This window comes from Mchenga conophoros, linkage group LG22 (assembly GCF_057382185.1).
Source record: "Mchenga conophoros isolate Kocher_MC1m ecotype Shallow Benthic linkage group LG22, M_conophoros_male_GT1.1, whole genome shotgun sequence".
Taxonomy (NCBI): Eukaryota; Metazoa; Chordata; class Actinopteri; order Cichliformes; family Cichlidae; genus Mchenga; species Mchenga conophoros.
In genome coordinates, this window is record NC_140546.1 from 25,375,513 (window position 1) to 25,391,793 (window position 16,281).

Here is a 16,281-nt window from a genome sequence, read left to right on the forward strand (position 1 = left end):
AGAGTATTAATTTAATTTTTGTCCTCGGATCGCGTGTCATCACTATGATTCTCCACTCCATTGCTAAAGAAAATCATTTTGTCATCATATACACTGCTATAGACTGATAAAAATAACACTTGACAGCACATCAGATCTCAAACTACTGCGTTTCTTTTGATGGAAATGCAAATTATCAACCTAAAGACAGATCAACTCAAAGACACCCTAAAAATCAAAGTGAAAAAATGATGGGGCAGCTAGTCCATTTTTCAGAAATTTCATTGTAGCAACTCAAAATGAACTTAGTCTGTATGGCTCCCACATGCCTGTACACATGCTTACTTGTCAATATCAGGGCATGTTCCTAATGAGATGGGGGATCCTTGGGGATCACTGAGCTCTTGGACAGTCTGAGGTGCAACCTGGCAGTGTCAGATGAAGCGAAGCATAATGTCCCAGAGGTGTTCTATTGGATTTAGGTCAGGCAAACGTGGGGGACAGACAGTGGTATCGATTATTTCATCCTCCGGGAACTGCCTGTGTACTCATATGTGGTCAGGCATTATTGTGCACCAGGAGGAACCCAGGACCCACTGCACCATCTTAGGCTCTGACAGTGCAGCATTTCATCCCAACACCTAGTGGGCAGTGCTAATCCTGTTCCTCCTTGATAAAGGCACAGATGCTGATCCTGCTGATGGGTTAAGGGCCAGTTCTCCTAAAGGCACTGGTTGTCTCTGGTAATGTCCTCTATGCTCTTGAGACTGTGACTTTTGAGTTCTTGACTTTATTTTAATAACCACGTTGTAAAATATTGTTTTCCCTCCTCCAAGTACTCATGTTCGTCTATGCATTTTTTATGACACACTACATGTTTTTTTAAGCGTGTACACAGCACGCTCATACATAAATCTGTAAAGCAAAGTGAAGACACACGGTGGGGTTTCCTCTCTGTCCAATACTTCAATGGTGAAGCTGAGCAGAGGGGAAATCTTTTTCTTTTGGTTCCATGAGTAAGTTTATACATGTCCTTGTTTTCTTATTCTGCTTGAGTAAAAAGAAAAGAAAAAAAAGGGAACTTTGTATTTCTATTCTGTTTTAGACGTGCCGATATATTTAGCTTTCAGCTTGATTTCCCCAACAAATGTTCAAAATGAACCAAAATTGCTTTCCTATTCTCTTTCTCTGTTGGTGCTTTGATTCATGCTGCATCTGATTTTACAATTTTTATATAGTAACTTACTAAGAGACAGTTTAATGCAGGGATGTTAAACTCATTTTACATAATGGGACGCATACTTTGACCCTAAGTGGGCCGGACCAGTAAAAGTCCTCTTTAAAAAAGTTTAACCTACACATTTACTCCCTGAGAATGATAGTGAAGTTTGATTGGCCATGGCGGAGTTCTTTATCAATCAGAAGGATCTGCAAACCTTATTCAAATACAATTAAAAGACCAAAATTTAAGCCTTCCTTCTTATATTCCAAAGCAGTCTACTGGGCCAGATTGGAGTCTTTGCATGGCCAATTCTGGCCCCCGGGTCTTATGTTTGACACCTCTGATTTAATGTGTTTACAGTATTCTCGCGTGACTGAAGCCACATCAACAGAGCTAAGCACTTGATTTCCCCGCTGCCTTTAAACTGTGATTACACGTCTCTCTCTTTGCTCTTCTGGCGCTGGTGTCTAAATGTAGATGACAGATTGAGTCCAGTATGAAAAACTACAGAGAGACTCTGGTCTTTTGTGGTTACATGACATTCGAGCAAAGAGATATTTAAAAGTTAAAAGTAAACCTGAAATTCTGTAGTTTTGTGTTATTTTCTGTCCCCCCCCCCCCCATCTTAAACTGAGAGGCTTTATGGAGACGTGCCGCGGCGTTCTAGTGACGGTTGTGAGTAAGAAGAGTAGGTATTGTATGTCGAAAGACACGTCAGAGAGTGGTGGAGAAAATGCAATCAACTACACACTCTGTGCTGGAAAAGCTCCGAGCCATCTGCCTTTGTGGGAAGCCGGTTGAATAAACACAACAACACCAAACCCAAAGGCTGCTGGAAAGGCTGCTTTGTTCAGCTCCTCAGGTATTTCTAAAAATCAAACGATCAGTCATTCCACTTCAATCACCGTCTGCCACCGGTCAGCCCCGAAGTGAATGAGGCAGCAGCACACCTACTCAAATCCCACACAAGTATGAGTGAAGACCTTTCCACACTACTTGAGCACTAACAGAAATTTTCCCACAGCGCAAACTTAGCGTTTCCCTTATTTCTTTTGTTTATCTGCACACGGATCAGCGCTTCTTCCCTGCTCTCTGTAAATCTTTTCACCACAATCACTTGGCTGTGTTAGTACTGCAGGATATGTGGTTTTCCTTCAGAAGAGGGGATTGGCTGAGAGTGGAAGCCAGCCCCTTGGGATTTTTGAAGACAGGCAGGTAAGACCTAGATCATTCTTCCTGTCTGTATAGGGCTAACTGATGCACTCGGAGTCAAAGCAAATGTGTTACAGTTCAGGTTCTAGTGGCCACTTGTCCTTTTGGATCCTTTGTATTCATAAAGAGATGCATTTGGAGAATGAGAAATGAGGTAGCAGATCCATTAAATCGAGAGGAATGACCTTGCTACTAATAAAAGTCAGTTTAACTTCCGTACCATTAATGCAATAATGCATACAGTGTGTTACTGTCCTCGTGAAATTATTGCAAGCACTTTTGGACTTTGCTTCACAGTGCCTTGAGAAATCTGATGATATTTTGCTTTCCCAGATTTCTCTTGTGATCATCGTGATCATGATCGCGAGGCGTCGACACCTTTCTGTGATATAAATATATTGTAATTAAAGCTAGTGGCCAGCCACTGCATCATAACATGCTAAGAGTGACACGCAGGCCTGAGGGATGGAGTTTTTGGCTGTGTCAGCATCTGTCTATAAAAACTAAAGCACATTTACAATCAGCCGGCTGGTTGAAAGTTATTATCCAAGGGGATGATAACCTGGTCGCTGACTTTACAAGAGCTTATATGATGTCTCAAATTATCTGTGAAAGTAGGAGAGCAAGTTGTGAAGTTTCACTTGCACATCACGTATTATTGCAACCTTAGATGCACTCCACCCTCAAGTCTTCCTTTGTTTTCTTTGTATTATTGTAAAGTCTTTACCTTACAGTATAAAGCACCTTGAGGCAGCTGTTGCTGTGATTTGGCGCTGTATAAATAAAACTGAACTGAATTGAATATGTGCATTTCTGATCATCCACACACCCCCAAATCTTCCTTTTTATGGAGACTGAAATACAACCCCAGATCCAAAAGAACTGTCCATAGAATGTAAATAACAAAGGAATACAAGAATATGCAAATCTCATAAATGCATATTTTATCCACAGCAGAACACAGTAAACAAATCAAAATGTCTAAGCTGAGAAAATGTAGAATTTTAAGAAAAAATATTATCTTATTTTGAATTTGCTATATAGGACAGAGCCATGTACAACTGCATCGAATCTTTTTTTCTTTTTCTTTTTTTTTTAAATGTCTGGGAACTGAGGAGAGCGGCTGCTGGACTTCTGGGAGAGGAATGTTGTGCTATTCTTATGTTAGGATTCCAGCTCATCAGCAGAGTTGAGGGATGTCTCCTGAAGTCCACTGTCATCTCTACAGTTTTAAGAGTGTTCAGCTCCAGATTGTGCATGCAAGAACTTCCCTGAAAAAGTATCATCTCCATGGGAGGACACTGCTCAAAAGCTTGTATATACTTTTCACTGTTAATGGGGCTTTTCAGATGTGGAGGCAGTCACTGCCATAATCACGGGTCCACCCCATACTCTCAGAGATGCAGGCTTTTGAACTGAGTGCTCATGGTCTGTGTTTAGTGTGGAGAACATGTAGAACCACCTTATGTTTTCTTAAAACTATAAAAAAAATTTCAGTTGAAACATTCGATATATTTTCTGTTCTGTGAATAAGTTAAGAAGCAAATGCAGTGCAGCTCACTACATTTTTAAATTTAATTTTTACACAGGGCCATTTTTTTTAAATTGGGTTTGTATACCTTTCTGTTTGGAAATAAAAGATAAAATATTGCCTTCGGCATGCAATATAAGCCCTATGGAGTCTTCATGGGCCATAATACAGTATGTCTATACACATAATATAGTCATACTGTACTATGTGTATTATAGATACACATAATATGTGTAACTATAATGCTATTAAAAGAAGAGTCACACAAAGTGTAACTGCTGTAAGTGATGCAAATATGATGAGATGAGATAGCCTTTATTTGTCAGTTGCAGGTCTTTTGCCCACAACCGAGATGACAGACCTTGCCGACCGTACATACAATACACAAACATCACATTGGGGAGACAGGTCAGGCTAGGTAGCGAGGAAAAAAACATCGAAATGTGTAACACAAAAGGATAATACAGGAATGCACAGATATCAACGCACCATAGCACAATAAACACAGACAAGCAACATGGGAAAGAGTTCCAGTGTGTACATCTGATCTGGGACCGCTGCAATCTTCGACTGCGCCTCCAACTGACCCGATGTCCACATCAGAGGGGAGGTAAGCGTTGGAGGTGGCGTTGGATCCGAGGTAGGGAGGGTGATGCGTCAGTGAGTGCTTATCAGTATCAGTATATGTATGTGTGTCCATAGTTCAGCTGAGACAGTGTCCTTCGCCCTGCCAGGCTAAGTAAACAGTCACCAGCCAACCCAGGTGGCCTATGCTTGGAATGGGAAGGAACAGACTCAACACAGTCGTTATCAGGGAGTTTTTGTTCGACTCCAGCCTTGAGCCCACAGCTGGCGCTGAAGGGGTAGCCGGATTATGATGGTAATTTTTCTTTTGCAGCAACTCATGAGAATTTCAAGCTGTTCTTTAACACTCCGACACTGGCCTCTCAATCTCCCGTTGGATAGCCGCGAGTTTCTCCATGATGTTATTAACCTTCAGTTCCGTGGTCTTGTCATTCTTTTGCTCAAAGAGCAGATTCTGAGACCTCACGACCGCAGTCAGCTGTTCCAAGATGTAATCCAACTTCCGCTCAGAGGTGTTGTTCTGAGTGGACTTTTCCTTGATGTAATCCAATGTACGCTCAGAGGTCTTATTCCGAGTATTCACTGCTGCCGTAGGCGCCTCCAAGCTCTTAACCATGCTGCACTCAGTGAGCCCTTTCTGAGAAGTCGCGCCTCGCTCGTCCCAACTGTGTTGCTAAACATAAAACAGGCAATATAACATTATCAAAGGGGACCCACATACAGAGTCCACATCAAGAGGTTTGAGAGGTGGTTTCACAAGTTTATCAGCCAGATGATTACAGGATTCTTTTCCTTTTCATCCACTTTTTACTTCTCGTCTAGCTTTAGTCACTTACGTCATATTTAATTAGACTAGGACACCAAAGACTACTTTATTTTGGGTTTAAACACACTCCTTCACAACAACCCGTTAGATTTGTCTCGTAAGCTTCATCTTTTCTCCTTTGCCTTAAGATTGAGTTTCAGTTTAGTCACTCCATGTGAAATCGTTTAGCTTTTTCCTTTTCCTTCCAGCTTTTTTGTTCAGTTTTCCATCATTTTTGTGCCACACCTGTGTTGAGGTAGTCAGTCAGTCTCTTCAGTGTATGAGCTGGCAGGTTGTCTCGTCAGACTGAGACTCAAGACCCCAGACTCCTTGTGTGTTTTTGTACTTCCTTGTGATTGTGCATGACCTGTTGCCTGACTTTTGGACCTTTCCTTTTTCCTCATCACTTGCTTCACAAACAAACACCTGTGTATGAATATATCTACCTGGATAAAAGATTGGGATTTTTGGATTGATTATTCAATGAGCAAGCTAATCTGGAGGATAGCTGTAAGAGCAGTGAATGTATGAGCTGAAACTCTGTTTGGATCTAAAAGAGAAAGCCACTGTCCTCATTAGTGGAAGGACCACTCCCCTTCACAACTGAGGTACCAGGGAGTTAGAGTGCATGCCCTCACTAGATCTATTGATCAATTATCTCCCTATTGGTGAAGATGTTTCCTGATAGTTTATATTAATTCATCCTTGTTGAGATATTACTGATTAATAATATACAACTCGAGCTGACTTCTCTCCCTGACTTTCTCATCCAGACTTGTTTAAACATTTTTACTCGCTGCAAAAATATTGCGAACACGAGCCATCGCATTTTCAATTTTGTCTACATCTGCACCCAAAATCACAAGATGCATTGTAATACTCCTTCTGACTCAATTTCGTGTAGTGTATTTCTTGTTTTCTCAGATCATGAAGTGTGCGCATGCTTGCAATGTTCTTTTAAAAAGAAAAAAGAAAGAAAATAAGCTTGGAGCCATAAATTCCAAGCTTATTTTGACATCAGGTTGCATCAGGCATACAAGTATACCAGCAAAGGCCCATTAAGATGTTTACTGGTATATTGGGGGGAGTCATTATTTCATCCATGGCTGAATTGATCATTTTTATGCTAGTGTCATTTTAATGGAGAGAGACAGAATATCAACACATTACATAAAAGTATTGAGGTTATTGGCATGAGTGGAATAAATATTTGATCCCAAATCAAAACATGAAACTCAACGATAAGAGTTTGAAGTTGGTCACCAAGTTTGAACACATGTCAGGAGGGATTTTTGTTCACTCCTTTATACACAAACTCTCTATATCCTAAAGTTTCCTGGCTGCTGCTTGGCAACTGAAAGCCTGTCCATTTTCCCCTCAATCTGGTGAAGTCGTCCTGTACCCTCAGCAGGAAAACCACCCCTTGACCTTGGTGATGGTGTTCTGTGGTTATACTCCTTTCAGACACAACAGGTCGAGTTGGTTCCAACAAGCTTGATTTTGGTTTCATCTGTCCATGGCACGTTCTCCCAAGCCTTCTCTGAATCATTTAGATGTTCACTGCCAAACTTAAGAAGGGCCTGTACAGTGGGGCAAAAAAGTATTTAGTCAGCCACCGATTGTGCAAGTTCCCCCACCTAAAATGATGACAGAGGTCAGTAATTTGCACCAGAGGTACACTTCAACTGTGAGAGACAGAATGTGAAAAAAAAATCCATGAATTCACATGGTAGGATTTGTGAAGAATTTATTCGTAAATCAGGGTGGAAAATAAGTATTTGGTCAATAACAAAAATACAACTCAATACTTTGTAACATAACCTTTGTTGGCAATAACAGAGGTCAAACGTTTACTATAGGTCTTTACCAGGTTTGCACACACAGTAGCTGGTATTTTGGCCCATTCCTCCATGCAGATCTTCTCGAGAGCAGTGATGTTTTGGGGCTGTCGCCGAGCAACACGGACTTTCAACTCCCGCCACAGATTTTCTATGGGGTTGAGGTCTGGAGACTGGCTAGGCCACTCCAGGACTTTCAAATGCTTCTTACGGAGCCACTCCTTTGTTGTCCGGGCGGTGTGTTTTGGATCATTGTCATGTTGGAAGACCCAGCCTCGTTTCATCTTCAAAGTTCTCACTGATGGAAGGAGGTTTTGGCTCAAAATCTCACGATACATGGCCCCATTCATTCTGTCCTTAACACGGATCAGTCGTCCTGTCCCCTTGGCAGAAAAACAGCCCCATAGCATGATGTTTCCACCCCCATGCTTCACAGTAGGTATGGTGTTCTTGGGATGCAACTCAGTATTCTTCTTCCTCCAAACACGACGAGTTGAGTTTATACCAAAAAGTTCTACTTTGGTTTCATCTGACCACATGACATTCTCCCAATCCTCTGCTGTATCATCCATGTGCTCTCTGGCAAACTTCAGACGGGCCTGGACATGCACTGGCTTCAGCAGCGGAACACGTCTGGCACTGCGGGATTTGATTCCCTGCCATTGTAGTGTGTTACTGATGGTGACCTTTGTTACTTTGGTCCCAGCTCTCTGCAGGTCATTCACCAGGTCCCCCCGTGTGGTTCTGGGATCTTTGCTCACCGTTCTCATGATCATTTTGACCCCACGGGATGAGATCTTGCGTGGAGCCCCAGATCGAGGGAGATTATCAGTGGTCTTGTATGTCTTCCATTTTCTGATGATTGCTCCCACAGTTGATTTTTTCACACCAAGCTGCTTGCCTATTGTAGATTCACTCTTCCCAGTCTGGTGCAGGTCTACAATACTTTTCCTGGTGTCCTTCGAAAGCTCTTTGGTCTTGGCCATGGCGGAGTTTGGAGTCTAACTGTTTGAGGCTGTGGACAGGTGTCTTTTATACAGATGATTAGTTCAAACAGGTGCCATTCATACAGGTAACGAGTGGGGGACAGAAAAGCTTCTTACAGAAGACGTTACAGGTCTGTGAGAGCCAGAGATTTTCCTTGTTTGAGGTGACCAAATACTTATTTTCCACCCTGATTTACGAATAAATTCTTTACAAATCCTACCATGTGAATTCATGGATTTTTTTTTCACATTCTGTCTCTCACAGTTGAAGTGTACCTCTGGTGCAAATTACTGACCTCTGTCATCATTTTAAGTGGGGGAACTTGCACAATCGGTGGCTGACTAAATACTTTTTTGCCCCACTGTACATGTGCCTTGTTGAGCAGGGGGACCTTATGGGCGCTGTAAGATTACAGTGACATGCGTTGCCAATGGTGGTTTCAGATCACTAACAAGCTCCTCCCATGTAGATTTAGGCTGTTCCACCAGATCTACAATCTTGTCCCTGATATCCTTTGACAGCTCGTTGGTGGTTAGAGGTTGGAATAGGGAAAAAAAAAAAGATCTTTGGACATGCTTGTACACATAATGAGTTAAGACCAGGAGTATCTGTTTTGAACAACTGATTGTAATCTGTGTCACATACTTAATGTGATGTGATTTGTTTTTGGTTGATATTCTGTGTCTCTCCATTAAAAAAAGTAACATACATGAAAAAAAAACACCATAAAGAGCAAATCAGATATTCTGACCCACAATTGCAACACGCACCAGGAACACTGGATATATGGCCTTGCCTCTTCCCCCCTTAGAAAGGCTATACACGATACATACATCATACTATGCATTAACTAATGATTATGGGTTTGAGGCAATAAACACAAGAATTCACCCAAGTGGTAGGTTTTATGTTTTATTCCAAAACCTTCAAAATAAGTTTCAAGTTCAAGAAAGTAGAATAAGCTTAGACACAATGCAAAGCATCATATACAGACAGATAAAATACATTTTATATATTGCAGACAAGCCATGGTGGGTCTTACATATGTACAGTATGTATGTAAACTTTTATATACAATCTTTTTTACATATACAAAAAAAGCCTTGTTTCTATTTTTCTTTGTATATATTTATATTTATATATATATTTATATATATATATTTATATTTATATATAGATTTTTCATATACTCCCCACTAGCATTTGTACTACAATAATGAAAAAGAAAAACATTTACATATATGTCAATCCATTTTTTCTTTTTATATTACAAATGTATTTTCATAAAAATATATCTCTGTACAAAAAAAGGTTTTTTTTTTATTTGTTAACATATTCTCTTATCTCAGAGATATTTCCTCTGCAGTTGCTCTGTCGTTGCACAGTCTGCTTAAGCTCACGTTTGTCCACGTCATCACCGGTAAATCCTTTTGGTGTACAGCGAGACACCGACACTGGCTCTTTGCCTTTCGCCGTTTTGTCTTTTTTTTTTTTCTCGTTGAGGCCTTTAATGGCCATGTCGAACCTGCTTGGGCATTGCGGGTTTTTCAGTCTCACATAGAGACTAGTTGAGAGATTTACAGAACTGGCTTGAAAAAAACATGTTGAAAGAAAACAAAATGAAAATATGGGACTTTATAAGTTTGTTGCCATGGAAAAACTAACAGAAAAATATCTGGTAATAAAAAAGCAGCTCTTTGTAAATACTTTGCTATATTATACTCTAGATAAATTGGACATTCTGTTTTTAGTCCAAAGATAACACATACTGACAGGTTTTTTTATTATTTTTTTTTTATCCATTACTGCACACAAACAGAGAAAAAGTTGTGGGATTACAGATATTCAACACAGTATAGATAGATAAATTCTGGTGCACTCAGTGAAATGAAATACATTCAGTAGTTTTTGAGCAATAAATCCAGTGATCTGATCACGAATGATCCTACTACCACGCTGCTCGCATTTCACATTGAAAGAATAAAACTCATTTAAGCTTCAAAGCTTTTCAAAATACATCCCTTCCCTCTCTCCCCACGCTTTAGTCCACTAGAAGAGCTGAAATGGGCTGAATAGTGAAGGCAAATTGCATGGAATGGGCCTGTAAAACACAGCGGGGAAGTTGAGATTTGTTGTCTGGCCATCAATATGTGGTGGCAGTGAGAGACGGGAGATTATAAATGATAGCTGATGCAGAACGTGTCACACGGCATAACTGATGGATCGCTCGGTCTTTCAATACATGTGCAGTGCTGTCCTGTGCTGCGCGAAGAAAGGGAGAGCCGTTGGTCGGGTCCCTGACTGCGAGGAAAACTCTGTGAACTTTTGAAGGAAACTCAAAGACCATAGCTGTGGTGTGTTTCATTATAGAAGAGATGGGAGAGCAGGACAGAACCCAGAGCTGTGACCGGCTGATAACGAAAATGAACTGAAGATGAGCGCCGTTTGTGTCTTAAAATATGCAAAGAGAACCAGGAAGTAGCCTGCTGCTATTAAGAAAGACTTAATTCTGACTCTTAGAGCACGGCTTCATTGAGAGCTCTGCGATCTTTACTTTCATATGACTGGACTTTCTGGGCTAACACTAGATAGGTTAAATACTTCTATAGATGTACTGACCATTAAGGGAAATGTATCCATAAAATGGTTTGCTTGACATAAAAAAACAACAGCAGAAATAAATTAAGCAACATCAAGACGTGACAGAATAATAAATCTTAATTTTTATCACTATATGTCTAATTCTAAATCGTCTGAATTTGGATAACTTTCTTTGGTTTATTTTTAAACTCGCAAAGCAAACAGAGGGCAAACACCCAGCCGAGCACGAAGCCAACAACATAAAGTCCTGGCCATTAATCCTTGCACACCAAAATACAGTACGACTGAGCACACGGCTCGTTTGGGGGGGAAAAAAACAAACTGATGGTGACTCTGGCATGAACCTAACAAGCTCAGATTTTCAGTGAGATCAAAGATTAAAAACAGATCTACAAAGCCTGCGGACTCTGCAGTGTGTGTGGGTTACTCAGGCAGGGATAAGGGCTTTACCGAAAACCCTAAAAGACTTACATTTCTAATATCTGACATAACAAGAGGAAACCCCCCTTCCCAAAGAAAAAAAAATCCTAGGAAAGATACTGGAATTCCTTAACATAAGAACACTGCGTCTAAAGCATATTTATGATATAAGGGGGTAACAAGGCACTATAATTAACATAAAGTGCTTCCTGGAGGTACGAATATGAAAAAAAGAAAAAAAGAAAATTGTGTTTGGCCCTTTTTTTTAATCCTTGAATTTGTGGGGAATGAGCCCTTGTTAGTAAAAACAATCATATTTGTGTGAGCGCTTGCTTCTGTATTATGTTAATCCAGATTTATAGTCTAAATCTAGGCAAACGGAATTGCTTCCTCTGGGGTTCGTGAACACGCCGTCCTTATTTACACGTGTTCGTTTGATCGTTTTGTGTAAGTTGGGGAAAAGACCGCTTGAAAGTGCCCTCAACAGAAGCTGCGATTTAATAATGAAGCCGTCCACTTTGCTGACATATTTGGAGCAATTTCACAAAAAAAACAAATGAAATGCAACGTGCAACAGCCACAGAAAACTATAGGAACTGAGTAGCAGCTCCTTTGAGATAATGCGCGAGCGACTTCTCCTCTCCCTGTGAAATATCCAGGGTAATTCAATCGTTTCCTCTCCCATCAATTCACTACCAGAGCAAGCACGGGGCAATATTCTATCTGTACGGCCGAGATAAACGCGAGCTTTAAAAGTAATAAAATTGTAAAAGCAATTACCGACCCACAGCGAAACTGATTGAAGAAACAATACGGTGATTGGTTTCAAAAGGTCTGGAATTCTGAGGGAAATTCTGTACAACGTGCAAATTTAAAGACTTCATTAAAAAAAAGAAATGTATAATAATAAGAATAACGCAGCAACAAAAATCCATAAGATGAATTTCCTTTTTTGATTTTAACACACTCACACACACAAAAAAGGAACTAAAGAAGTGAAAAGGATCTGAGCGTGTCCTGATATTGGGAATGTAAAAATGAATTTTCTTATGGGTTTGATAATGAAGCTAAAATTAATGCAAATTAGACGTAATGGCCCAATTTGCTCCTGTGAAATTCGCACACTATTCACCTCACCTAGCAGCTGCAGGTTAGCATTTACAGGTACGGGAGCAGGAAGTGGAGCAGGGTGTTTTTGAAAACATCTCCCCCCCCCCCCTCTCTCTCACACACACAGACACACACACACACTTAATACGGGTCACAAAGCATTCGTATTTTCATCAGACGTGTCATTCACCAGCCAAGGTAGAGCCCCGCTGTTATATTAGATGACAGTTTCCTCCTGTGTTGCATTTTCAATATAATTTTTTTTTGCATATCACTCCCCAGTTGCCATAGATATGGGGAAGCGTTAGCAGCAAAGACATAAACACTTTTTTCAACCCCCTCCCAAAATCATATTTATCATTTCCGCAATTTTTTTCTTTTTCTTTTTTTTTTCCAAAGGGGAGCGAGCTGTCAGAAGTGAGCTTGCATGAAAAAGACCTGAATGCAATCCAGAGGGAACGCATCTCTCGCTTCATCCATTCTTCAAACCCCAGCGCCTTCATTTGAACATTTCCAGAGAGCGAGAACATGACCGCACTTTGATCTTTGTTTTCCTAAGGCCAAAGTTTAGCGGAGCTACTGCTGCAACTTGTGTCACCTTTTAATCCAGTGAAACGAGCAAAGCTGGATCCAGGATTAAAAGAAACTTTAAAAAAGAAAAGAAAAAAAGCAGAGAGTGTAATCTAAATACAGATTTGCTGTGCTACATTGTGGTTTGTTGCGACATGGTCCCTTCTCCTCAAGGGCCTCAGAGCAGAGGTGGCGGCATGGTTAAAAAAAAGCCTGTTTTTGGAGCAAATGTCAAGAGTACTTCCCCTTGCTTAACCTTTGATTCAAGTGTGTTAGCTTGAGAAGTGAATTTGTCTCTCTTCGGTCCCTTTGATCTATCTGATCGATCGCTACCAACCAAAAAGAAAAGAAAGAAAAATGATGGAGACTGGATTTATAGATTGTCGACGTTTAATTTACTGGTTTTCGGAGCCTCTGAGTTGGCGTAATCCTAAACTCGTAAACTCAATACTTTCACTTCTTAAAGCAACAAAAAAATAAAATAAGACAGCATTGCGTGTTTGGTTGGATTTTTAGGGTGAGAACAGATGAGGGCAGCTACAAGATGTGCACATGAACATACGCACTCACACTCGCATGTACAACTCTCACTACAACCTCACTAAGTGCTTTTTTTTTTTTTTAATTTCAGCAGCCCAAGCTACCTTTGAACCCCTACACTGGACACAGCTGCCTCGCCAAGCAGAATTTTATTCCTGCTACAAAAAAAAAGATGAAGTCGAGTGTGTCTGTGTGTGTGTGTCTCCAGCAAGGCCTTCAAAAACTCACTGAATTTTAATTCATCCTCTGCCAGAAACTGAGGGGTCCCCGATGATACTTTTCGAGAACCTCAGGAGCGGACAGCTGGGAAGAAAACTGGCATCCAGCGACTCAAAGAATAAGGTGAGCAGCATATAAGAGCGAACACAATAAAAATAGCTAATGAGAAACAAAAAACAAAAAAACGAGAAAGATGAATCGAAACAGTCCAGACCGTCTCCCTCAGATTCACACACAAGCCAATACGCCGCTGCCCGTCTTACAGTTCGCTTGCACAGAGGCCTCCGTAAGCTACAGGTATATTTCTCGACTTAAAAGTTTACAGGTAAAATTCCCTTTGGGTTTAGGCGGTGAGAAAAGTCATCACAGCTTTGCTCCCAGTCGTACTCCCCGCTGGCTGCAGTTTAAGGTGGAAGCTTTTCCTCGAAATATGGAGAATGATCAAGAAACCACGTAAAGTTACGAAAAGCGCGTTGTTGTTGTCGTGTGTTCAGATGGTTGTCTTCACGTGGTTTCTTTCTGTTTGTTTTCTTATCGCCAGCAGGTAAGCGCCTTTTCCGCTGGAGATGTTTCTTGAAGGTATTTCAGCAAATAAAATAATCTTTGTCTTGCCCTCTGCTCAAGGAGCTATAGATGTCCTCAGCTGGCACGCAGGCGAGGACGTGGTGCACCTCTCGTCCCCGGACTGAATCGGTGATGTAACAGAGGATGAGTGTGTAGAAAATGGTGGGGAAGGGTGAGGGAAAAGAGATATATTCAAATCCAGGAAACAAGAGAAGTGGGTTGAAAAGAAAAGGATAAAGAAACAAACAATGGAGACGATAAAGATGACAGAGAGCAGAGAAAATATATGCATTAATGTCATTTTCCCATGATTCCAAATAACCATTCTATTTTTATAAACAAACTACACTATTTTTTTTATACAATTAATATGATGGTGTGCGGATCAAAGGGAAGACTGCAGGAGGAAAACCAATCCCTGTTTTTTTCTATTCATAGAAAAGTCTTTATGGGACGAAGGTAAAAGGTTGAGTCTGAAACTACATTCGGAGAAACTGTGTCTTGCTTCAACAGTTGTGGCGCCTCAGATGTGCGATTATCTCAGACTCACGTTATCTACGCTCAGAGAAAAATATGAAATCATGGATGCCTGAAGTTCCAAGTTATTTTTATATCGTGCAGCCAGGGTGACCCAACGGTGGTGTGGTACTCACCTTCAGAGGAAGCGGTTGCTATACAGCTGTGCACACTGTGCTGACTGTGAACTCTGTCTCATTGGCCATGATGTCAGTGGGTTGGATGTTGCGGTCATACATGGGGTTCTCGAACGTGGCTCGCCCGTTAGTGTTCTCATGGCCCACGTAACCATTGAAGGGAACTTTGGGTCTTCTTCTAAAAAAACAAAACAAAAGGAGGTGTGGGTGGGGGTGGATGAACAATAATCTTTATCCACTCCTAGCACCAGATGTTCCTAATGTTGTGAGCATCCACAATCTGCTGTGTCATGGTTACGAAGCAAATTTTCTCTGCAGGGAAGGTTTCCTGTTATCACAGATTTTCTCATATTGAGGGTAACATATGCCTTTAGTGGATTAAAAAAAGTGAAGTTGAAGTTAATGTATTTTGGAGGAGGATGCATATACTCAAGCAAGAGCAAACTTCACCAACTTGGAAAGAACTTCAAGTAAACATATTCCCTGTCAGCTTCTCTTATATGCATGTGTTGTTTTCTCTCCCTTGTCACTTGTCTTGTGTCATATCGGTCTGCTTCATGCCTCTGCTGTTCCCTGTGTCTGCAGTGTATTGTGTATTTTGAACAATAAAGCATGTGCGCCTCAATATTCTTGCAGGCTCACAAAGTAAAAAAGAAAAGGAATCCGTGCAGAATATGGGTAACCTAATCACTGATGCAATGATATTGCTTTTATAAACATAGGGAGAATGACTTGAATAGGATGCGGCCACTTGGATGCTTCATTTCCTGAAATGTAATCGCACTAAGCATTTCTTCAGCACTGTCAACAAATAAAATAAGCTATCAGAAAATGTTGTTTGTCATTTTTCTGGTCTTATTCAAGGACACTCCTCCTTGAATAGGGAAATAATAAAGATCAGCTTGGAGTTGTAGCGAGCCTTACCTGTGTTTGTAGAGGTACAGAGCGAAGCCTGCAATGATCATGGCTATAAAAGGCACTAGGATGGCTGCTGCCACTGAACTGCTGTTGGAGGCAAAGTTGTAGCCTTGTTGGTCTCTGCTGGGATCTTCACTCTCTGGAAGAGAGACAGACAAGAAGTTGAGACATTACATGAGCATTACTTCAGCGTATGACTACAATTAAGTCCCATAAAAAAAAGTTCCAATAAACAAAAGTGATATTATCCTCCTCAGTCCATAAGTGGAAATAAATAGGATAACAATGTCATAAAAGAATTTGTGATGACTGAAGAAGGCTACCAGGAAGACTCCATTTATAAATAATAGCCCGAGCAGCATAAACTGGCTTTTTTTCTTCTTCTTGGTTTATTGCTTTACTTTAGCTTCATTTCGCCCCCTGGGAATGTCAAATTTCATTATCCCAACAATGACTCTTAATTACTGACATCAAAGCCCGACAGCTATTAACTCATTTCAGATTCATTCTCTAATTTATGGAGGTGT

General features: G+C 40.7%; 1 protein-coding gene across 3 annotated transcripts in view; it reads right to left on the minus strand.

The window, feature by feature from the left end:
• Window positions 1-9,058: 9,058 nt before the first annotated feature.
• The window catches only part of csmd2 (CUB and Sushi multiple domains 2), a 288,003-nt gene continuing 280,780 nt past the window's right edge, over window positions 9,059-16,281 (minus strand). For all 3 annotated transcript variants that reach the window (XM_085261294.1, XM_085261295.1, XM_085261293.1), the window contains 3 exons: window positions 15,761-15,893; window positions 14,837-15,014; window positions 9,059-14,304 (listed from right to left, as the gene is read on the minus strand). In XM_085261294.1, coding sequence (XP_085117420.1) covers window positions 14,855-15,014; window positions 15,761-15,893 — 293 coding nt within the window. In that variant the 3' untranslated portion in view covers window positions 9,059-14,304; window positions 14,837-14,854. The remainder of the gene's footprint in view (window positions 14,305-14,836; window positions 15,015-15,760; window positions 15,894-16,281) is intronic.